General features: G+C 40.2%; 1 protein-coding gene across 1 annotated transcript; it reads left to right on the top strand.

Annotated features, from left to right (window-relative positions):
- Positions 1 to 26: 26 nt before the first annotated feature.
- Positions 27 to 24,396, top strand: KPNB1 (karyopherin subunit beta 1). The gene is made up of 22 exons (XM_031468231.2): positions 27 to 429; positions 534 to 592; positions 2,748 to 2,930; positions 5,294 to 5,494; positions 6,404 to 6,556; positions 8,015 to 8,074; positions 8,659 to 8,748; positions 9,091 to 9,201; positions 9,974 to 10,075; positions 11,307 to 11,531; positions 12,530 to 12,721; positions 13,508 to 13,638; positions 14,579 to 14,726; positions 15,125 to 15,196; positions 16,203 to 16,347; positions 17,528 to 17,610; positions 18,103 to 18,210; positions 18,637 to 18,780; positions 18,894 to 18,999; positions 19,656 to 19,770; positions 20,435 to 20,596; positions 21,317 to 24,396. Coding segments are annotated over exons 1-22 (2,631 nt in total). The 5' UTR covers positions 27 to 389; the 3' UTR covers positions 21,318 to 24,396.

The raw sequence follows: 24,396 nt of genomic DNA, 5'->3' as shown, positions 1-24,396 counted from the left end.
GGCCCGAATATCCCTCCGCCTTCCTCCCTCCCTCTCTCTCCCTCCCTGCGAGCCGCCGTTCACTTACCGCCTCCCTTCCTTCTTGCTCCCTCCGCCACCCGAGCACCAGCCGCGCTCTGAGCTGCCCCTGGGGTCCCTCCCCCGCCGTCAGAGAAGCAGCTGCCGCCGCCCGCCAGCAGCAAATTAGGAGGCAGGAAGGAAGGAAAGGAGGAAGGAGGCGAGCTGGAGCGACTACTAAGAGGGAGCCGGTGAATGGGCTTGTGGTGACCCCCGCCCCCCACCCCACCCTCCCTTCCCACCCGACCCCCCAACCCCCATCCCCAGTTAGAACCGCCGCCCGAGAGGCCGGACCGTCGTCTTAAGGAGGAGTCTCCGCCACCACCTCCGCCATGGAGCTGATCACCATCCTCGAGAAGACCGTGTCTCCCGGTAGGGCGCGGGGGCCGGGGGGTCGGGCTGAGGTGATTGGGTAGGGGGAGGGGAAGCCCTGGCCCCTCTGACCCTGTCCCCTTTCCCACTTTCCTTCCCCCCAGATCGGCTGGAACTGGAAGCGGCGCAGAAGTTCCTGGAGCGTGCAGCCGTGGAGAACCTGGTGCGTGCCACCCCGCCGTCCCCCATCCTGTCGTCTCCCATCCTCTGCGTGCGGGCCTTCCCGCCCTCCCGGAGGCCCAGGCCTCGGGAACCCACCCCGCCCCATCCCGTCCCCCTCCCCCCCGGTCCAACCTAACCCCGCCGTCGGGAAGCCGGTGGGTGTGTCCCGCCCCAGGCCCCGGCAGCTGGCCAATGGCGCGGCGCGCCGGGGTGACTGCCGCCCAATCGCTGAGCGGCCTGAGGGCGGCGGTGCAGCAGGAGGGAGAAAGAGGGAGGGAAGGGAAGTTAGGTTGCGCGGCGCTGCGTGTTCAGCAAGGGTGGGGGTGGGGGAGCCGGGCCTAGGGGCCATGTGGAAGCTCCGAGCCCCGCTGCACGCCCTGTTCGGACCGGGGCCGGCTTCTCCTTCCTGTCCCTTGGCCCTTGTGATTCTCTGCACCTACTTCCCAGAGCTCTACCCTTTCCAATCTCCGTTGATCTGTGCTCATGGCCAGGCCTGCACCCGAATACCTCTTAACCCATTCCGGCAGTATTTCTTCTTTTCTTGATTGGTTATTCCTCTCCCGGGCCCCCCCCCCCCGGATGAGTGAGACTTAATCTGCACCCAGATAACTGGCTGAGGCTCATCCTTGAGATCAGGCCTGTTTCCGTAGGAAATCAGAGGAAAGTTCCTCGTTTTACATATTTTCAAATTAAGGGGTACAGAGAAAATGAATACTCAGTCCACTAGAGACTGGACCTCTGTATAAAATTGTGAGATTAATTGGTTGAAACAACCTATGTGCCAGTAATGTTTCCCCTTGGATTCCCTCCAGTTGGGGGGTGGGGAGCAGAGAGAAGAGTGGATGATACTAGACATCTTTTTTAAAGGTAATCGCTCTAAATAACACTGTAACCAAATGTATTCCTTAGTTTATCTAGGCAAAATAATGTAAACCAAAAAAAGTGACAGGACATATTTTCATTCATACAAACTGCCTTTTGAATGGTTTTGGTTGAGGAGTTGTTTGTTTTTTGTCCTTACATGTGCTAGTTTTTACTACTAATCTTTTTATCCTTGACTTTCTGTAGAAAAGATTTTTATCCACTAGTGTAGACTGATAATTTTTACATTTGATGTATATTCCTATTTCTGCTTTTTTGCTATTTACAAGAAGCCTTTTATCTTCTAACATTTGATCTTATTCCTAACATTCCAAACATTCTTTAGTGGTACATAATTAATAAAATTTTTAAGAATTATCTGCTGCTGTGATTGCGGAATTCGTTAGTGGTAAGAAACTATTTGCTTTTGGTTTTTCCCGTTAACTTTTCCATTGGAGAGAGCTTTTTGTGGGGAAGAGGAATGTGTGTTAAAATTTTTAAACAAAAGGAGTAGTTTTGGGGGTCTATACAGTACAAAAGATTGAGTATGCTTTTCAAGAATTCACTGTTTAGTGGACAACTCAAGACCAAAATGAGTAAGAACTTTTAGTATGTTAACTGTTAAACATAAAGTCAGTTTCCTTGACATTTTTATCTTTTTAACTTCCCCCAATTTCTAAATATTTGTTACCACTTTTTCCTTATAAACCTGCTTTTTTTCATTGTTCCCCTCTTGCTGGACACATAAAAGTAAAATAGAGGACTAGGCTCCTAGGTTTGTGTTTTAGGTTTAGAAGTATTTCCCTCTCTTAAACAAGATTACTTGCTTCCATGAGATCATGAGCAACCCTGAGTATCATTCTTTTTGGACTAAAATTTTTTTTTCATTTAGAAAAACAATTTTACTTTCTACCTTCTCATAACATATTCATTTAACAAAATTTTCCGAGTACCTGGTACTATTCTAGGTATGGCAGAAGAATCTGACTACCAGATTGTCAAACTTGCTGTAATCCTGGGGGATCTACTATGAAAATTTAAACACTAAGAATGATGTTGATAGGAAAACCTGTAACTCCTTGTTAAATGCTTAGGCTGTGTGAGAAGATGGATGACTTCCTTATGTACCAAGTAACATTTTTATAGGAGTCTTGAAGTAGATGTTTTGGTGTTTTTCTGAGACGTAATGATATGTCCTGAAAATGTTAGGCTTTCGCCAGTGTTTTGATGCTGTCCTCTATTGGTAAAATTCCTAAGAGGTATTTGCATTCACAAATGTTATCTTCTCTTAACAGCCCACTTTCCTTGTGGAACTGTCCAGAGTGCTGGCAAATCCAGGAAACAGTCAGGTTGCCAGAGTTGCAGCTGGCCTACAAATCAAGAACTCTTTAACATCTAAAGATCCAGATATCAAGGCTCAGTATCAACAGAGGTGGCTTGCTATTGATGCTAATGCTCGACGGGAAGTCAAGAATTATGTAAGTCACTTGCATCTCCTTTTGGTCATACTAGCCTAGGAAATGTCAGTTCTTTTGTCATTTACGTGGGATAGGGCTGACAGTGTAAGTTTAGATTTCTGGAATCTAAACTTTACTTGAAGATAAAAATTGTATTTGATTTAAATCTTCTTTCTCAAACTGTCTTTTCTCAAGTGATTCTTTCATAGTTAACTAGCACCTAGCTCTTGTTGAACTTCTTTTGTAGGTAATTCTCGTTGTTTGGTGATTTAGGCATGGCATCATGTGGAGTCAGAAGGGGAATTAAATGATCTTGTGGGCCTTTCAAGCCCAAAGAGTTTGTGAAATAAGATTATGACATTAATCATGCTTTTATCTACTTAGCAAATTAAAAGAAACTTTTTAAGAAACTTTTGGCTTTTTATCAAAGTGTTTAAATGATGAGCTGGAGGGTGGGAATAGCTCAGTGGTAGAGTGCATGCTTAGCATGCACAAGGTCCTGGGTTCAATCCCCAGTGCCTCCACTGAAAAAAAAATAAACAGACACAATTGTCTTTGTTTAAAAAAAAGAAGAGTAAGCTGATGGGTGGAGTTTTTGTTTGTTTGGGGGGTTTTCGTTTGTTTATTTGTTTTGAGGAAAATTGAATGTCCCTGTTGCTCTGCATTATGGAGTTCTTGTAACTTTCTTGTTGAATTAGAAATCCATTAATTCTCACTCCAGCAAAGGAATCAGAATATATGGACAGATACACTTTAAAAAAAAAAGGTTTTTTTAGTGCCCTGTCTTACGTAGATAAGGCATAAAGGGTAGTAAGTCAAACATCTGTGCAGTCATCAGTTGGTCCTTGATATTTGAGGGGAAACCAATGAGGGGATTTCCACGTGTGTATTTGTGTTGGTCATGGTTGTGCATATCATACTTGCTATTTCCTGGTTCTGGGTGTCAGCATTAGGTAAATTAGTGCCCCTTATGACAGTACCTTCTCTTTCTAATTATGAACCTCTTTCCCTCTCCAGTCTTGCATGAAGGGACTCATGACAGAAAACTAGGTTATAAAAGCCAACTTATTTTGAATCTTCTTTGGAATATGTAGAGCTATTTCCATCCGCGTTGGGTCTGCTTATGTAATAACATTTTAATCCTCACCCCAGTAATTTGATATAATTGAAGTTTATTCCGTCAGTCACTGGAAATCTTGATACTTATGGAACCCATTCAATTTCTCATTTTCTTTAAAGTACACAATAGTAAATGAGAGAAGACATGATTGGAACTATCATTGACTTTTTTTTAGGCCACACCAAAATTTTTTTTTTCAATTTGAGTAAGGATTTATATAGGCATTATTGAACTTTTGTGCATGAAAAAAAAATTAGTCATTATCTTGGATTTTTTCCCCCTTCGTAGCACATCTGGTAATACTTTCTCAGTGCTGGTGGTTATTTCTTTTTAGTACTCAGGAGTTTATAGTCTCTAAATCACCTCAAGTAATATTAATTAAGGGTCTTCTAGAAGCAATTTAAAGGAGAAAAGAATGGGATTCAGTATGCTCCACATATGTACTAGGAGATGGTTCAGTATAGTATGAAGATACTCTGGACTGGAACTCTTAGTTGGACTTGAATTAATACCTGTTCATCCCCTGCCCTTTTGGACAGTTCATCTCATCTCTGCTCCCCGCCACCCTCCCCAAACGTTTTTGACATACAGTTGTTGTTAAAGGCCAGTCTAGCTCTGATGGCCCTAAGGAGCAAGACCTCCATTTAGGATCAGTCAGAACTGTTACTGGGTAGAGCTGTTGGGAGTGTGGTGGGCAGGGATGATGATACACTGTATAAGGGGGAAAGATGGGGAGTTCATTATTATTAGCTACAAAGCAGGATACTGAGTGACCTGACTCAGTCAGCAGAGCTGGCCTGAATATCTGGCAGCTACTCTTTGTCCTGTGTTCATGCCAGGAACAGTTAACTGACTTTTGAGTGGACTGGTGATTCTTAGTGAGTTCACTGACTGAATTAGCTGATGATGGTAATGATTAACCTTGGGTCATTTGTGGTTTCATCCTTTATTTGTACCTGTGCCTTTACTACCTATTTGTGTTGAACGTTGAGGTGAGGCATCTGACTTTAGAGAATTCCATTTGGAAGTAGGGGGTGGTTGGTTTTGTTTCTCAGCTCTGAGGCAGTGTTGATTGTGCTCATGTTGGTACTGAGGCTGGCTTTTTTTCTGAAAGTTGGCCTACACTGTATATACCTTTTTCTACTTTTCTGTATTAACAGAAAATTCAGAAACTGATATAAGAGGTGTGCTGGTAGGTAAAATGTGTTCAAATTATATTAGAAATTGATTTATTTTGTCTTTTTGTGTATGTACCTGCATACAGGTTTTGCAGACTTTGGGCACAGAAACTTACCGGCCTAGTTCTGCCTCACAGTGTGTGGCTGGTATTGCTTGTGCAGAGATCCCAGTGAACCAGTGGCCGGAACTCATTCCTCAGCTGGTGGCCAATGTCACAAACCCCAACAGCACAGAGCACATGAAAGAGTCAACATTGGAGGCTATTGGTTACATTTGCCAAGATATAGTAAGTGCTGTATCTAACTTCTATACTTCTGATTCCCTCTAGTTGTAACATGCATGTTATTAGGGTTATTCTTTATCACCATGAAGAAAACCAAGCTACTACAAAGTGTTTTGAAATATGACTGCTTTGTTAATTTAGACTTCAATACTTGGATAGTTAATTTATCCTCATATTGCTAATCGTACCTTAAAGGAAAGAGATTTGAGGGTCACAACTCAAGATGGAAATCCCTGTTGGAAGAGGCATAGATATTCTCTCCTCTCCTAGAGCATCCTCTACCTGGTCCCTTTCTGAAGATCCTCAGTGTACCATGGATGCTGTATTGTTTTCTCAATGACTATTTTCCTGAAACAGTTTGCCAGCTTTTGCTGTAGTTGGTTTAGCCACTGGAGCCACAACACAGTATGTTGAATGCAGCCCTTCTAAGACTGTTGCTGCTGCTGAGGTTTCCACTCTTGGTGTCTCTTTTGATACACAGATTTGATGAAGCAAAAGAAGTCCACAGCATTTGACCTGAACTTAGACTCCATAGATGTGCCCAGGTGTTGATCCTTGGTCCTCAGAGGGTTCTGAAACTTTACCTCACTTGGTACAGATGGCCTTGAAAAAACAGCAGACTGCCATCTCCATTTGCACAGAAAGGGCAGCGGGGTGTGGGGGAAGCCAGCGTTAACTCATGCCCAAATTCATGCTAAGAAGTCAGAGATGAAGTTGATGAGTTTAACTTGTTTCAGTTGAATTTTGAACTACCAGACCCTGGGATATTTTGCAGGTGGTTTGTCCCTAAATGGAAATGTGTGGGAAAGGACTGAAGTCATAATACTCTCGAGTGGATTTTACAGTTAAAAGGATTGCTGATTAGTCATGAGTTCAATTATTATATTCACTGCACTTCTCTGCTTATTTCAGGACCCAGAGCAGCTACAGGATAAATCCAATGAGATTCTGACTGCCATAATCCAGGGGATGAGGAAAGAAGAGCCTAGTAACAATGTGAAGCTGGCGGCTACTAATGCACTCCTGAACTCACTGGAGTTCACCAAAGCAAACTTTGACAAAGAGGTGAGTGTCTTTTGATTAAAAGGTGTAGGTTCAGAGAGTGAGGTGTGAGAGTTAAATGAAAGTGTTGTTAAGTTGATGATTTAGAAAGTACCATCTTGTTTCCATTCTAGGTAAGAGTTGTATTATGTGAAACATGGCCATGGAGTAGGTGTTTGCCATTTCTCATCAGGCTTTTGGGAGTAATGTGGTCTAAAATGTCTCTAGACTTAGGTTTTCCCTTTTGCAGTCCAAAGTGTGAGTATGCTTTGGGTTTTTTGTTTTTTTTTTTAATTAAGGAAATTGGGCTGTTTCATACTTTCTTAGGAAGGTGCTTTTGAAAATGTATAAACTAAGTTTATTTTGCCTGAAAGTACTTCCTCCATTACTTATTTTTAGTTGTGTTAAAATGTACAATAACATAAAGTTTACCATCTTAACCATTTTGAAACATACACTTAAGTATATGCACATTATTGTGCAACCAGTCTCGAACTTTTTTCATCTTGCAAAACTGAAACCATATCGTTGACTCCACATTTCCCCTTCCCAGACCCTGCCAGCCACCTTTCTACTTTCTGTTTCTGAATTTGTTTACTGTAGATACTTTATATAAATAAAATCATACAGTAACAAATTTGTCTTCTTGTGACTGACGTATTTTACTTAGCATAATGTCTTGGGTTCATGAATGTCACAGCATGTATCAGAATTTCCTTTTTAAGGTTGAATAATATTCCACAGCAAGTGTATACCACATTTTGTTACCTATTTGTTTGTCAGTGGGCATTTGGGTTGCTTCCTTCTATCTTCTGACTATATATCTTTGAGAACTTGTTTTTAGTTCTTTTGGATATATATCCAGAAGTGGAACTGCTGGATGTTGTGATCTGAAAGCATTTTTGTGTATGTTTGTTGACACTTTAGTTGGGGTTTTTTCCATTTCTTGGCATTAGAGTGAACAAAGTAGAGAGATCTAAGAAACCAAAGAAAACTGCAATTCTAATTGGTTAGAAAATTTCCTTTTAGATTTCAGAAGACTTAGGATGGTAGCAAATAAAGTTCATTACTCTCCTGTATCTTACCACATTTGATGTGGGTTTGTTTGAATTCTCTCAAATTTTAAATACAAGGAAATGGACTTTCCTAATGCAGGGATTTTTGTTGTTGTTGTTTTCACCACCTTTATTTAAACTCTGTGACCTACATTTTCCTATATACTTCCTCCCTGAAGTCTTGTCAGTGAAGGTCGCTTTGGGGATTAAAAGATTAGGGACCTCCTTACAGGGCAGGCTGTATGGTAGACACTGGGGGCACATTCTCCATAGCCTCATAGTGCCATCACTGTGTCAAGGAAAACCCACTTGATTAGTCCCGGGTTGTGTAGGTCCCTGAGGGAGTGGGAAGTTTTCATTGAAAGGATAGTCTAGTATTCTTCATGTATTGTTTATATTCTTATAATTCTCTTTATTCTTCCTGCAGTCCGAAAGGCACTTTATTATGCAGGTGGTCTGTGAAGCCACACAGTGTCCAGATACAAGGGTAAGTGTGAGGTCATGTGAAAACTCAGTCTCCTATCTTTTGTAGGAAATGCTAACTCTAGCATATTGTGTGACTTCAGAAGTAAGGTTTGACTAATACTGTTGCTAATAAGAATTTTTCTTCAATGTATTGGAGAAGAAGGAAGACTAATACTTGGAACGTTAATACAGTGGAAGTTGCCATGTTCTTTAAAAAAAAGTTTAAGGGAGAAATAGTTTTTGATCAGCCTTGCTGTTTAATTGCTGTAGATTTTTCAAGTGATTTTTTTCCATTGTAGCCATTGACATAGCTTTACTATTCAGTAACCTAAACTTTGACCCATGAAGCAGGTGGGAGTAACATCCAGTCTGAGGGGCATTAGTGAGTTTAGTCCTGCTAGGCATTCCACAGACACCTTTAAAGTAAAAAAGGAAAGGAAAAACAAATAGGAAGGGGCAGTGAAAAAACTGAGGAAAGAGAGAAGAGATTGATTTGGGGGGAATAATTTTATCCAAATGACCCATGTGAGTGAAGTAGTTACTTACCTTTGTCAGATTACATTGTTATTAAACTAAATGGTAAACTATTTAATCTGTTTGCAAAAGGTACGAGTGGCTGCCTTACAGAATCTGGTGAAGATAATGTCCTTGTATTATCAGTACATGGAGACATATATGGGTCCTGCTCTTTTTGCAGTAAGTTTTTCTATTTTATGTATTTGAACATGTAGCTAATTGGCCAAGCCCATTATTCTCAGTTGCTGTTCTGTCAGTTCTGTACTTTACTTAATATTGTGAAATCAAGGAAATTCCTTGAGTCTGAGTATTAGATTTAAGTTCATCAGCAGTGCGCCAAGAAAACTTGTGCTACCTTTGTGCTGATAAAAAGACTGTATTTTAAAAATCTGTTTCCTGTTCCTACCTTTCATTTCAGACCTAGCTTTCATAAAACTATGTTTTTGAAACTTGAGTATCGGAGGGGTGGAACTTGAACCAACACTTACTTGGGGCCTGGGGTGTCATGTTTTCTTTCTTAAGATCACAATTGAAGCAATGAAAAGTGACATTGATGAGGTGGCCCTGCAGGGGATAGAATTCTGGTCCAATGTCTGTGATGAGGAAATGGATTTGGCCATTGAGGCTTCAGAGGTGAGCCTGGGAGAGCTGTTCTTCTAATGGGGCTTTGGGACTTATCTCTTTTGTGTTTATTATTATCCTCCTTTGGGGAATCTTTATTCTGACTGGCCTTACAGGATATCTCCATTTGTAGAGATTTTGATTTTTCTGCTAGCCAAAGCCCCTCACGAGGGAGACAGATCAGTAATGAGACATCTCCTGTTTTTACCAGTCAGGGAGGATTTGTTGTAAATATTAGTACTGTGAACACAAGGGGGCAGCAGGCAGTTAGTTTAACGAGGTGACATCTGATGCTGATTTATTTCCTTTTGGAAGTCCTAATGCAGGCATGGAATGTATAACTGATAGCTTACTAACGCTAGTGAAGGAATTAGGTATGGAGAAATGAGTTAGTTCTGCACTTGCAAATTCTAATTCAAGTTTTGTTTCCCAGCTTGATTGCCTTATGTTTTTCAAAAAAACACAGTTTTATTTTTGGCATCCTTATGTAAACTTAGTACATCTCTTCATCCAAAGGTCACTTAGATGACATGTGCTTGTGAATTCAGCTTGTGAAAAAAGAGTGTAATTCTTTAGGTTGCCTTGGTCCTTTAAGGAAGATTATAGGTACAGCCTAAAAGAATCTCATTGAAGTAGCCAAAATAAGAGCACCTTCAAAGCTCACTCACAGTGCATGTTACCCTTTACTGCATATATTTCTGTACAGACCATGGGCAGTGCTGAATGTATGCCTTTGGTATCCACGTTTGCTGCCGTGCAGAATTTGCTTTATGTTTCTCTTCAGGCAGCAGAACAAGGACGGCCCCCTGAGCACACCAGCAAGTTTTATGCCAAGGGAGCACTGCAATACCTGGTTCCAATCCTCACACAGACACTAACTAAACAGGTAAGTTATCTTCCAGATCATGTCAGGTAAGCTATGAAATCTTGTTCAGGGTTGGTTTGCTGTGAACAGTTGCCATGAAGGAACTCAGCAGCTATTTAGCTAGTTAATATTCTGAATTTTCATCTATAAATGAATCAGGAAGAGCTGAGATGGATCTGTAAGATCCTCTAGGCTCTGAATAGTTCGTGACAAAATTAACAAGACTTCATGAAGATGTGGGTTTAATGAGTAAATATAGAAATTGTTTTATAAGAAGTGTATCTTGGCTGCCATTGTTCCCTTTTGACTTTATGTATCACAGTTTTTCTTGGTGTGATGTCTGGAAAGATTCTTTCTGTCACCTCATCTCTGGTGCATGTGAAATATTACCAAAGAGCTGGCAGTGCTCTGAGGAAACAATGCTGTAACTTAGAGCACTGCAGAATTTCTTTGTACACAGGAATGTAATTTGTTTTTAGGGGAGTACATGACTCTTTCAATATAGTAATCAAAAGATAAGTAGAGGTGTATTTACTTTGAAATGGACTAGGTGTTCTCTTAAGTTTTCATCTCATCTTTCAGTTTCACAGTTGCTGTTTTTTGCCTTTTGACCCTTAGTATTTTCTCTTTTGTATATTTTTGTTATGCTTTCCTCATTTGAAAACAAATTATTCTTTAGGTATGTAATTTTCTAAATCTGCGTAGGCAACCTGCCTTAAATTACTCTGGTGTGAATGGCCACAATAATGAGAATATACTTTGAATTCTAGTTTCATGTGAGATCTCAATGGAATCTTTCTTTTTGTTTGACTTTTTATTAAAATACAGTAATTACTAGCACACCAGGAAACACCCTCCCTCTCATGTCTTGTTACTGGTCATTAACTCCTCCCTCACTTTTGACTCCATAGATTAATTTTGACTGACGTTGAACTTTATATAAACTGGAATCATATAGCGTATAGTCTTTGTGCTGCTTTTATTCTGTGTTCGAGATTCATCCTTACTGTGTGTAGTTGAATTTGTTCATCTCATTGTATAGTACTAATAAGGATCGTCCTTCCATCTGCATCTTTTTTAACAAAGGCTGTGCTGGGATGTATCTTTGTGGAAGAGATTAAGATATAAAGGTTTTATATTTTATTTACTTCCCCAAAGCTTAAGTTGTAATGATACTTGGGAGTAGTCAAAAGGACCTTTTGAGTTACAGTGATTCTTTGAAAACTTAACTATTGCCACATTCTTTTACCAGGATGAAAATGATGATGATGATGACTGGAACCCCTGCAAAGCAGCAGGGGTATGCCTCATGCTTCTGGCCACCTGCTGTGAAGATGACATTGTCCCACACGTCCTCCCCTTCATTAAAGAACACATCAAGAACCCTGATTGGCGGTACCGGGATGCGGCTGTGCTGGCTTTCGGCTCTATCTTGGAAGGACCAGAGCCCAATCAGCTCAAACCACTAGTTATACAGGTGAAGCTGAGGGAATTTGGGGGTGGAAAGTGGGATATTTATTGTTTATGTAAACTTCGCTTGAAAGTATGCCTTTATTTTAAAAACAAAGTTGAAAATAGTCATCCACAAAGGTTACTTTAGCTGTTTGCTGTCAATGAAGTATAAAATAGATCTTTATAAACTTTTTTAAAAATTACAAAAATCATATGACTTGATTTTATTTTATTTTTCTTTTAAATTTTTTAGGGGGAAGGTAATTAGGTTTGCTTATTTATTTAATTTTTAGAGGAGGTACTGGGGATTGAACCCAGGGCCTCATGCACACTAAGCATGCACTCTACCATTTGAGCTACACCCTCCCCCCCTAAAAATCATATGACTTGAAAAATTCAGAAAAGGCCAAAAAGAAAAAGGCACCTTTATCCCACTGACCAGGGATAACATTCATAACTTTTGGTATTTATCCTTGAAGATTTTTTTCTGTGTGCGTGTATGTGCAACAGGATGGTGATCTTACTGTGCAAATAGTCTTATGACTTGTTTTTTCACTAAATACTATATCATAAACATTTCCCTTGAGTTTTTAATGATGTGATTATTCTGTCCTTAGAACAAATTGACATTTATGTAATGAAAAGTCTTATGGAAGTGTTGTATTAATTTTGCTATTATAAGTAATACAAGAGTGCATTATAATTGAGTTTAGTGCATATAGAACTCAGCCTTTCAAGAATAGCCAAATGTTGTCACAGCTGCATCGTGGGATCTCTGCCTGAGTAATTCAGTAAAGATTGCTGGAAGTATTCATATCGAACTCTTAATAAAACTCTGTACTGAGGTTGGTGAAGAGAGGAGGACTTTTTCACTTTTCACTTCACTTAATTTTATTATATTGTTGGATATTTGATAAGCATGTCTTATAAAATGACAAACCATCAGTATTTCCTCTTTTGAGGTATCAGTCAATGGGAACTTTAATCTTTGCTTTACTTTGCTAATAACTGTTGTATTTTCAGGCTATGCCCACCTTAGTAGAATTAATGAAAGACCCCAGTGTAGTTGTTCGAGATACAACTGCGTGGACTGTGGGCAGAATCTGTGAACTGCTCCCTGAAGCTGCCATCAATGATGTCTACTTGACTCCCCTGCTGCAGTGTCTGATTGAGGGCCTCAGTGCTGAACCCAGAGTGGCTTCAAATGTGTGCTGGGTGAGGCATTTTCTTCCTAGTGAGATGAGGAGCTTGGCCAAGCCATTGGCAAGGAAGTAGGAGGTGTGGGAGAGAAATGGGTCTACCTCACTTGAAGGCTTTTTCTGAATAGCATCTCCTTTGTAATTTCTTCAATTAAAATGTGGGAGAGATGTGAGCTGCATGACCCAGTGGGAGCTGTTGACTCATGGTGACTGGTTCCTGAACCATTTAGAACAGTCATGCTAACCCAGTGGGAAAACTATCTGGACTTGTTTTTTCTTTTTTTCTGAAGTTGCTTGGGGACAAGAAATTTTGATTAAGGTAGAGAGTTGCTGGCTACAAAAAGTATCATTGCTGAGAAGGGGGCAAGAGGGAAGGAAGGTAGGCGGCCCAAGTGCTGCGTCAGTATAGGCTGAATGTAGTTCATTAGGTACCTTTGGGGGTGTGAGGGAGGAAGTTCAAATAAGGAAGAAGGAGTGGGGTGAATGGAAAGAGAAGGAATGAAGTGACAGGCATTTGTGGTAGGTGAAAATACTCTGCTGCTTAGAGAGTTGTGAGCAGATTATTAGGCAGGAGAAACAGTATATATAAAAATACATACATGCCTACATTTATTTAATTTTAAGGATACCTGTAGATGTTTTGAGACGACCCTGATAGGAAAAACTGAGGATTCACTACCATTTTATTCTTAGATCAGTTGGAAAGGAGCACTGCCTGAGGTAACTTAAAGAAACATGAAGTAATCATGGACTAGGGTTCTTTTCAGAACTAATTAATATTAACTCTGTCTGGGTTTTTAAGGCTTTCTCCAGTCTGGCTGAAGCTGCTTACGAAGCTGCAGACGTAGCTGATGATCAGGAAGAACCAGCTACCTATTGCTTATCATCTTCTTTTGAACTCATAGTTCAGAAGCTCCTGGAGACCACAGACAGGTAACTGATACCACACAGAAATGAGTAGTATCTTTGGATTCAACTCCCTTTGCCCTCTGTGTGAGTGCTGTCTAACCAAATCACAGAAACATTACGGTAAGAGAAATTAAAAGAATCCTATCATAGATTGTTTAAATGAGAGAGAAAAGAAAGAAGTGAAACTTTGTCTACCTTAGAATGTACACTTTACAATTAAAGTCAGAAAATAACCTCATTTCTCTACTTACAGAGCGTAATCAATCTAGAGAGGTCCCTTCATTTTGTAGTGTCTGCAGTTAATGGGAATATTTGATTATGGTATAAGAGAAATATTAGCTCTCATAAATTTAGTTGCCACGTGAGATTATTAACCACCCTTTGTGATATTAGATGAAGAACTTGGAATTAAGTACAGTTGTTTTATAAATGAGCTTTGGAAATACGGTTTTAAGAGGTTATTAGTTGGGGACAACCTTTAATTATTTTGGTTTTGTGTAATCTGTACCTAAAGCCATGCTCAAAAGAAACCATTAGGAAGAGGGCTGGGTATAAATTCCTCCTTGCTTAACTAGTTCATTTCCATCTCTATTCAAGATTGTGTATAAAGGCAGCTCTTGCCGATATATGAAGAAAATTGAGGTAGTTTTTTCATAGCTATAAGTGTATCCTCTCCAGTTGTCCACATCGGTTCTTCAGCATTTAAAATTTTTTTTTTCCTGTATAATTTCCACCCATTTCTAAAAGGGCAGTTCTAAAGTTTAACCTGGAAACCATAATGAACATAATCATTGGCTCAGAGATTGAAAATTGGTTCCTGGCTGTATTGTGTTTGCCAGATGCAAATCAGGTTGGCAACTGTATATCTGTTTCTGGGTTATTTTCAGTGAGACAGTGTCTACTTTATAACAACTTCTGTCCTTTCTCAGTTAAGGCTGTAAGAATTTTACTGTGTTCCTTACAGACCTGATGGACACCAGAACAACCTGAGGAGTTCTGCATATGAATCTCTAATGGAAATTGTGAAAAACAGTGCCAAGGATTGTTATCCTGCAGTTCAGAAAACGACTCTGGTCATCATGGAACGACTGCAGCAGGTGCTGCAGATGGAGGTGAGACTGAGGGCATTCCTGGCCATTGGTGGGAAGGGTGTGAGTACTTCTAACACAGAGCTCTATTTTCAAGGCTGTTCTTTTTCTTTTCTTTTCTTTTCTCTTTTTTTTTTTTTTTTTTTTTTGGTGTTTACATATATATGTTCTCGGAAAGATACAAGACTTATACAAAAAAATGTTGCAACTTAAAATTGTATTGCTTGATACAGTTTACTCATACATATATTACACATGTATGTATACAGTAAACATGTATAAGTTTCTTACTTACTTTCTACATTAGCATCAATAAAGATTATTTAATAGTCCTTTCAAATCCAGCAAAAATGGAAGAACTGAGGGAGTTTAGAGCCCTTTCAGAAGGTGTTCATTCAGATTATGATCTTCTTTCCTTGTAGTCTCACATCCAGAGCACATCAGATAGGATCCAGTTCAACGACCTTCAGTCTTTACTTTGCGCAACTCTTCAGGTATGATGGTGCCTTATCGTTTAATAGCTCCAGGGAAGAGACTCATCTTGGGATGACAAGTTCATGTACACACAGAACTGTGAAGATGATGGTACAGATGTTGATGGTCTTAAGCTTTCTCAAAAGGTCTTGGTCCGATTGATTAAGAGAGTAATTTCCCATTTTCCATTCTTGTCTGTCCATAAAAGTTCCAATTTGTCTTTTGCACAATGTAGAGAAGGAAACTACTGCATTTGTGATGGTCCTCCCAGCTATGCAGCTGTTTTGTGTCGGTGACTTTTAGTCTTTGGTTTTTATTAGGTTGTCTGAGTGTAGCCCAGTCAGATTTAGTTCCTGGCTTTGGTTCACTTGGCTAACAATATAGCCTTGTGTTTTTACCATCATCTTTTGAAGCAATTGCTGTTGGATGCTTGATTATAATTTACATCATTTATAGTACCTGGTGTCCACAATAGATTTTTCAGAGGAGAGACTGGGAAAATTAAAGTAAATATTACTCCTCACTCGTGACTAGAGTCATCATATGGCTGAGGAGCAATTCCCTTTTTTACCCAAGAACAGGAAAATCTGGTAACTTGTCTATCAGTTAGATGGGTACTAGATTTTAGAACTGAGTGATGCAAACTAGGTTATCTTTTTTTGTTTAAAGTAAGAACTCTGGTATGACATGTCCTTTAAAGCTAACATAATTTAACTGCCATCCCAGAATGACTAGAATATGAAGGCTACTGATGGGGATTCGTCAGACATATATGAAATGCAGAGGAGATGACTTTCTGCACCATGGAAGATGATCTCGTGTCTATTCTGAATTGGGAAGTAGATGGGATATTCAGATGTATGTTTTGTTGCAGATGATTTGCATTGTCAAAGCTTTTGAGCAGAAAAAAGCCTTTTCAAAAAAAATTCTAGGGACTTATAGTTGATTGAAAAAAAAAAAAGAGGTATGGTATTCTAATTGGAGTGTTTGGAATCAACAGATTCTGAACTCTTATTCATTTCACAGAATGTTCTCCGGAAAGTGCAACATCAAGATGCTTTGCAGATTTCTGATGTGGTCATGGCCTCCCTGTTAAGGATGTTCCAAAGCACAGCTGGGTCTGGAGGAGTGCAAGAGGATGCCCTCATGGCAGTTAGCACACTGGTGGAAGGTCAGTGAGCTGATATTGGGCAGGGAATGTCTTTAGAATGCAAGAATATCAATGGCCATGAAGAATTTTTGACTGCAGAAAGCTTAGCCCTATCATCTCATTTGTTGGCATAGTGAGTCTGTTCAGAGTTGGATTGAACATAGTGTAAATTTGTGTATAACTGCCTTGCCACTCTCCTTGATGTGAATGGGGAACCAATTTGCAGCGCAGATTGGCAGCCCTTTTAGGAAGGGGGGTACTGTTATCTACCTCATATTCATCAGGTTCCTTTTTTCCCTAAAGTCTACTTGCTTTATTGAGGCTTGGCTCCTATAAAGGTTGGAGGAAGCAATGGTTTTCTTTTCTTTTCTGGCACTTGGTACCTTCTGGTTTGGATTGTAATACTTTGGATTCAGGTAGACACATTACAGTGCCTTGACATGGAATGTAATGAAACATTGAGTGAATTCTAGGAATAAATTGATTTCTGGTTATTACATGTCTGTTTATGCAAAATTGCTTTGGGGAAGCTGTATGTGACTTAAGACTCCTTGAAAGGCCATTAAAAGCATATTAAAGAGCACTTCAGAAACCCAGAATGCTTCAGTATTAGTCTGTGGGGTGTATTATTAAGGCCATTACCTGAGGACCAGACCCATTTCTAGCATAAAGAGCATATATCCAACTGGTCTGGCAACGTGATCATCCTGGCAGGGCACAGAAGTTGATTTTGGTTCCTGGAGTGGCTGATTGGGATATGAAACCCAGACAGCTGTTCTTGACTGCTTTGTTAAGTAAGTCCTTGATGGAATTGCCTGGAGACCCTGTTTTAAAGCTGGCTTCCAGAGAGGACATATTATAGTCAGACGAAGAGGTAGACAAGAGGCAATATTGCTAGCTCAGCCAATTCATATTAACCATGACATTCTTTGAGGGCCATACCACTTGGTAGTTTCAGCCAGAGTGAAATCCCACTCTGGAGATTTGGCAGTATCTCTAGGGTATGAGTTGGGCCCCTCCGGCAGTTGTGATTTTGGCTTATCTAAGGCAGTCATAATATCTTCGTGATAGAATCAGTAATTAATTCACTCTACCCAACCTCTTGAGTGGAGTGCGTGCATTTTTGGGAGGGAGAGCTAGGGTGGTTATTTTTGCTCACTTCTGTGATATCCAGTGGTGCTAATAGTTTGTTTCTTTACAGTGTTGGGTGGTGAATTCCTAAAGTATATGGAGGCCTTTAAACCCTTTCTGGGCATTGGATTGAAAAATTATGCTGAGTACCAGGTAGGCTGTGCTTTTCAAAATAATACATTTATATTCCCATTTATATCTTGTAGTCATTGTAGTACAAAAGTCAGGAAGGATCCTGTAGCCTAAGTAATTCTTCACTATGTTATCATCCCAAGGGTTGAGCTACTTTCTTTGTTGCCCTGACTGTCTGAGAAGCAGTCAGTGGAAAAACAGGGTATTAGATGCACCAGAGTAGCACCCTAAGAAGAGTTTTTTTGTTTTATTTTATTTTCAGTAAACCACCCTTCCACCACCATCCCTAGTGAATATTCTTTTCTGTCTTTTCTTACTAAGGATATTTTAGATAGTCCTAGTTCTCTTCCTGCCATTTTGGTTGTTAAAATGAACTAATCTCAGAGAGGAAGAGTCTTTTCTTCTGTGACACTAAATTCAAGTGGTAAAGGACCAGCAGCTAGGTAAAAATCATGCTTTACCCCTGCAGGGAGCCTTTTCTGCTTGAGAGATCATTTCTTTGATTCTCTGCAGGTTTGTTTGGCAGCTGTGGGCTTAGTTGGAGACTTATGCCGTGCCCTGCAATCTAACATCTTACCTTTCTGTGATGAGGTGATGCAGCTCCTACTGGAGAACTTGGGGGTGAGTGTCTATACACACAATCTAATTTACCAGTATTTGAAGAAATCATTAGTTGAAAAGATGGTTAAACATCGAGATCTGTGACAGGGACCTGTAAGTTCCAGAATGTTGGCTGTGAGCTTATGAAGGGAATTGTTCATTTTCACAAGATGATTCTAACCTAAAGATGTAGAGTTAATTAAAGGAATGCATGCTCGAAGCATGGAAGTTGAAGAGGGCAGGTTGGGGACCAGTAAAGTACAAAGGAAAAGTAAATACATAATCCTTCTATCTAAAGATAACTACTGCTAATTTTTGTGTATGTCCTTAAGGTCTACAAACTACTAAGCATATGAGTAGTTGCTTATTGTTAAAAATGCTTTTTGACTCTTTGTACAGAACTAATTTTGACTTATTAATTTGCTTTTCCCCCTTTTTCCTTATTAGAATGAAAATGTCCACAGGTCTGTGAAGCCGCAGATTCTGTCAGTGTTTGGTGACATTGCCCTTGCTATTGGTGGAGAGTTTAAAAAATACCTAGAAGTTGTATTGAATACACTTCAGCAGGCCTCCCAGGCCCAGGTGGACAAGGTAAGCTCAAAGCTGTCTTTTAAGTCCAGCCCTGATTAGAGGACAGGACTTTTGACAAACATACAACTAAAGGCAATCAATATGATGGAGGTTCTATTCTTTGTCTCTTATAGTCGGACTATGACATGGTGGATTATCTGAACGAGCTTCGGGAAGGCTGCTTGGAAGCCTATACTGGAATTGTCCAGGGATTGAAGGGAGACCAGGAGAACGTACACCGTTGAGTATACAACCCAGTTGACTTAGTCCAGTGTGCACTTAGCCAAATGGGCTGTGTGTTTCAGTAAACTAGCACCTGTGGCTTAAAAGAGGGGGGGAAGGAGGAATGGTGTCCTAATGAAGGGAGTAGCTTTGGGGGAGGATATAGACTTCATTATTTCTGCTCCCCACTTCCTCAGCTACCTTGTCTCACATTTTTTGAGCATTGCAAGGGATGGGATCTAGCAAGGCTGTTGGTGCTGGTTGCATCTGTACCAACCCTGAGTAAGCCAGTGCCGCCACGCCACTGCCCTCCCGCCCCCAACTAGTGTATCTGAATTAAATGATTGGGGGACCAGATTTCCTCTGTCACCTTATGTTTCTGTTACTGATTGGGGAAATGTTTGTACTTCACCCCTTTGGTAACAGGCTTAGAGGAAAGGTTTCATTTGTTCCTTCTTAGTATGTATGCTTGTAAGAAGAGGAATATCTGCCTCTTCTGTTGACTTGAAGAATGACATCTTAATCTGATGAAGAATAATTTGATATAACTACGTGGAACTAGTTCTCCAGCCTGAAGCCTGCCTGATGGGGATAAAGTATTTGGAAATTTTGAAACAGGATGTATTCCTGCCAACTGTGGGACAACTTCATCAGACCTTCTCTTTCTTTTATAGCGGATGTGATGCTGGTACAACCCAGAGTAGAATTTATTCTGTCTTTCATTGACCACATTGCTGGAGATGAGGATCATACAGATGGAGTAGTAGCTTGTGCTGCTGGACTGATAGGGTAGGTTATACCTTGCTTCCAATAGCTGAGTAGAACTTCTCATGGACAGTGAGAAGACATGTAAAGAATTTTGAGAGTGGCCTGGGTGGTAATTACCCACCTCTTTGGCACAGAAGGGATTTCTTTCTTTAATAGAACCCATGATATCCTATTTTGAGTTCTCAGATGAGAATTCATTCCAGACTTTAGCTCTAATCTCATTCGAGACCCTCCAGGTTTCTAATTTCTCCCCATCAAACTATGAAGAGAGCTCTCAGGGATTAGAAACAGCATCAGATCTATGTCCATCCCGTATTTCGATGTTGGTCAACAAATTGCCTGTTTAGCCAAGGTTCTCTACTGAGGGTCTCTGAGGCATCGTTAGAAGACAGAACATTGCTCTTGAGGAGCTTAAAGACGTGGATTCTAGTTCTCATTTTACCATGAATTAGCTGGGGAACCTTGGGTAAATCATTCTACTTCTTTATATTTCTTTTTCTTTTTTTTTTTTCCATCTGTTGAGGGTAGATGTTAGATTTACTTATCTTTAAAATCTCTTCCAGCTTTTAAAAAGTAGGTGAGTACTAAAAAACCTATAGCTATCTTAGCACTGGCTTGGAAGATTCAAAACATGATCTTGGTTTAGGGCCAGGAGCTCATTTTCAGGTGTGTTTATTTTGCACAGGGACTTGTGTACAGCATTTGGGAAGGATGTACTGAAATTAGTAGAAGCTAGGCCAATGATCCATGAACTGTTAACTGAAGGACGGAGATCGAAGACTAACAAAGCAAAAACCCTTGCTACATGGGCAACAAAAGAACTGAGGAAACTGAAGAACCAAGCTTGGTAAGAGCTTGTCTCCACTGCCCTCTTTCTTCTACTTTCTTGGGGAGGAGGTACATTGTCTTTAGACTGTTCTGACAAGGGCTTTCTTTTGGTGTTTTGTCTGGTATACTTCCCCGTGTAAGTGCTTCTGAGCCAGGCCTTTATTCCTCAGCCTTGTATTTGTGGAAGGGTCAGGCAACCAATCTTTGAGCCAAGTATTTGGCTCCTCATGGTGATGAAGAACAGAACTTACATAACTAGAATTCCCTGAAGTCCCCAAATCATTTTGGGCTCTTAATAAAATCATCGATAATGGTATTTTCCCATAATTCTCTTCCTGCTTTCCACTTCCTTCTTCATGTTCTTTTCTTTCTTTGCTGCAGTGCTTTTAGACATTGCCTTGCTCTACAGAAGATAGCCAGAGTCAGAGCTGTCTGGCCTCTGCTTTGAAATTTAATTTTAGTTTATTTTCCTGTTAACACACCCAGTTACCTTCTACCACTGATCTCAGTAAAACTGGCTGTTTTGAGTTTTATCTTTTTAGTTTCCCTCCCACCCTTCTGTAGGTGCTAATGAGAGCAAGTAGATGGCACATAGGAAAAGAAGAAAAATAATCAGCCCTTAAAAAGTTGACCACTTCAGTTCAGGCCTGTGAGCACTTAGTGTAGGAATCAGAGAGGTGTTTGGCTCTACTGGCTACATGGAATCTCAAAGATTGACCTTTTTTCCATCTGTTTTTAGATCTGTTACCATTGGGATGATAACCTGAGACCCCCACTGGAAATCTCCAATCTTTTGAAAAACCCGGAAGTGAGGAGTGTGCACGGATGCTGAATGTTTGGGAATGAGAGGATGAGTGAGTGAGGCTTGAAAACACACCACATTGAAAATCCTGCCACAGCAGCAGCTGCAGCGCCAACAGCACTGCTGTTAGTGAGCTAAGTAAGCACTGACTTCGTAGAAAACCATAACGTCGGCCATCTTGGAAAAGAGAAAAATGGTGGATTTACTTGCTTAAAAAAAGAAAGCTATCTCTTCCCAGGAGAGGCTAGAACTAGCTTTTCTGTCTTTTGGCCGGTGCAGAGTGGAATGTCTAGTTTGGTAGAGGAGGAGGGACTGGGTTCAGCTGTGGTGCTTTGTTGTAAAAGGCAGCCTGGCCTTTGCTACTGATGAGAAAGTTGGAGCCTGGGTCTCAAGCCCACCTTTGGTGTACCTTTACCACACGGTACTGTATGCGTGCCGGCTAGAAGGAGGGTGAGGGATTCCTTACAGTCTGAGAATGAATGTGTGTGAGTGAGGCGGTATCCACATTCTCAACTTCAAGTCATTGCAGTTTCTTTTTCCCAGAAAAAAAGGGGTTAGACATTGCATTTCATAAAACTAACTGAAGTTCTGTCTACTGATGCAGCACAAGAGTTGTAAGAAGAAAAAAAAAAGGAAAGACGCTCTTTAGGTTTTGTTTTTTGGGGTTTTTTTCTTTTTCTTTTTTTTTTTTTTTTCTTTTTTTTAATTCTAGGGAAAACACTGACGAATGGTCAGAGCTCCCATCCTGATCTTTTCATCAAGGCGCCTTTCCTCATAATATGGTTCAACTGTGAATGTAGAAGTGGGGGGGAGGGGGGAGAAAAAGAAAACTCTGGAGTTAGAGGATATAGAAAAAATAAAAATACAATTGTTACAAATAAAGAATGCAGACTTCAAAAACAAAGAAAGCCACAGCCCAAACAAACCAAAATTTTAAATGCTCAGAATTGGCAGCACAAAAGAAAAGTTCTCTCCTGACATGTATCGTGGCAGTCTGAACGCCCCCAGAAAATTGTGCCAAAGAGTTTAGGAAACAAACATACAATAAAAAGTAAACAGACACACAAACAACAAACTTCAGGTAACTATTTTGGATTGCAAACAAGGATAAATTTAATGTTTAAACAATCTGATAAAAATAACCATTTGGAAACTGCTTGGCCTTCTGTTCTCTTTTATTTGATTGATTACAATGCGGTAATGGTCTCTTGCTGCACCTCAAAACCAACTAATCAAATCAAAAAGAAAAGAATATGTATGTGTGTATATATATACATTTATATACACACATATATATATGCTAGAACTCTTGTGATGAAAATGGCACTTGAAAAAGGTTATATTTTTCCACTGAAGTTGAAGATTAATAAAATGGTGTCAAAACATTCCCCCAGTCACACGCTTTAATATATTTTTTTAAAGTGTGATGTGCTGTGATAACAATAAATCAGACTTAATTATTTTCCCTTTTACAAGGGAATAGGGCACTCTGAATTTTGGTTTTAGAATCTTTCAGCAATAAGGAGGGATGTTGGTGAGCTTTGTTCCCCTTTTGGTTTTGCAGTTACTAGGAGTTTGCTGGCATTTTGAATATGCTGCTTTCAAAAGCACCAAGGAAGATTTTAAATTGCTTCCTGGTATTTGGAGGTTTAAAAAACAAGACCTTAAATTCCCATTTTCATTTCCATTCTAGCAAAAAAAAATGGGCTTACATTTTTCTCCTTGCCAACTCCCTGTTCAAGCCTTCCATTCATAAATGGGATTGGCTCAGTTTTGCCCATCCATATGGCAGCATCTCTAATAGCTCTTGTACAGGGTATCAGATATTGTGCCTTTTGGTGCCAGGTTCAAAGTCAAGTGCCGATCTATGAACCAGTGTACAAAAAAAAAAAAAAAAAATCCAGGTGTTTGAAGGAAAGACGCTCCATTGTGAATAAAAAGCTCACACCAGCTCCTAAGCCCTGTGAAGAAACCCGGCCCTGTAATGCCTTGTGTTTAAATTTTGGTTGTTCATTGAGGGAGAGGTTGATACACGAACCATTCCTGATAGGGGTTGGACAGGGCTTACGGAGGGGGCAGGAATATTGGGGAGAAAAAAAATCTGATCATTCCTCAGTGCTACCCATTTCTGTCCTGTGTGGGCTGCTTAGCTAGACAGCAGGAGAATAAAGTACACCGAGAACCATAATGCAAACAAAACCTTCCGTGTGTTTTGTCATGTTTTGTTCCAGGGAAGCAGTTGACAAGTGCTGTTATTAATGCTTTCTCCCAGATCCATTCAGTGATGGAGAGGAGGAGAATGGGCTGGTTGGATTGTGGTCTTGGTGCCTCACAATTACTCTGCACTGGTTATGCATTTATTATCCTCCTCTTTTTCTAGTTACCTTTGACTAGTGGGTCTTTCCACTGGGTATTTGTCCTTAATCATTTGTACCACCTAAGGAAACCAGATGCAAAATGCATTCTGTCCACTCACTGGGCCTTCCTTTCCCTAGTCTTGGCACATTCCTTCAAGAATGTAGTTACCATCTGGGAAGATGTCAGTGCAAATGTGAAGAAAATCGGCATCGGACTAGGCTTTGGTTTGCCACAAGTGGCAGCTGCCTTTATCAGTTACACTTAATTTTGCTTTTCATTTTCCCAGTTCCCCTCAGTTCCCCTCTGAAATGGTGAGATTTTGGCTGTCAGAGGCAACTATAACATTGCCTTAGGGACTTGTGAAGGAGGGGAATTGCTCAGTGTAGTGTTTTCATTTTCAGAACCAAGTAATCTAGTCACTCATATTTAAGAAATGTGTTAGTCTGACTTTAAGAGAAATCCAGACTCCATCAGCTTTTGATAGCATCTTGGTTTCTGAAACAACTTCAGTTTGTAATTGGCATTCAGAATGCCCTTGGCATGCCAGTCTGTGATGGCAGTGAAAGACCTGTTCAAACACTTGAGCCCGACTTTATTAACCAAAACTGATACCACCACCTTTATCTTCTAAATAAAGTCCGCTTTATTTTTATTTTCAA

This window comes from Camelus dromedarius, chromosome 16 (genome assembly GCF_036321535.1).
Source record: "Camelus dromedarius isolate mCamDro1 chromosome 16, mCamDro1.pat, whole genome shotgun sequence".
NCBI classification, from domain to species: domain Eukaryota; kingdom Metazoa; phylum Chordata; class Mammalia; order Artiodactyla; family Camelidae; genus Camelus; species Camelus dromedarius.
This window is presented reverse-complemented; position numbering and strand designations above follow the sequence as displayed.

Coding starts and splice junctions, on each gene's coding strand:
- KPNB1 (XM_031468231.2), top strand. CDS start 390: ATGGAGCTGATCACCATCCTCGAGAAGACCGTGTCTCCCG. Junction 6,557..8,014: donor AAGCAAACTTTGACAAAGAG/GTGAGTGTCTTT, acceptor TTCTTCCTGCAG/TCCGAAAGGCACTTTATTAT. Junction 9,202..9,973: donor TGGCCATTGAGGCTTCAGAG/GTGAGCCTGGGA, acceptor GTTTCTCTTCAG/GCAGCAGAACAAGGACGGCC.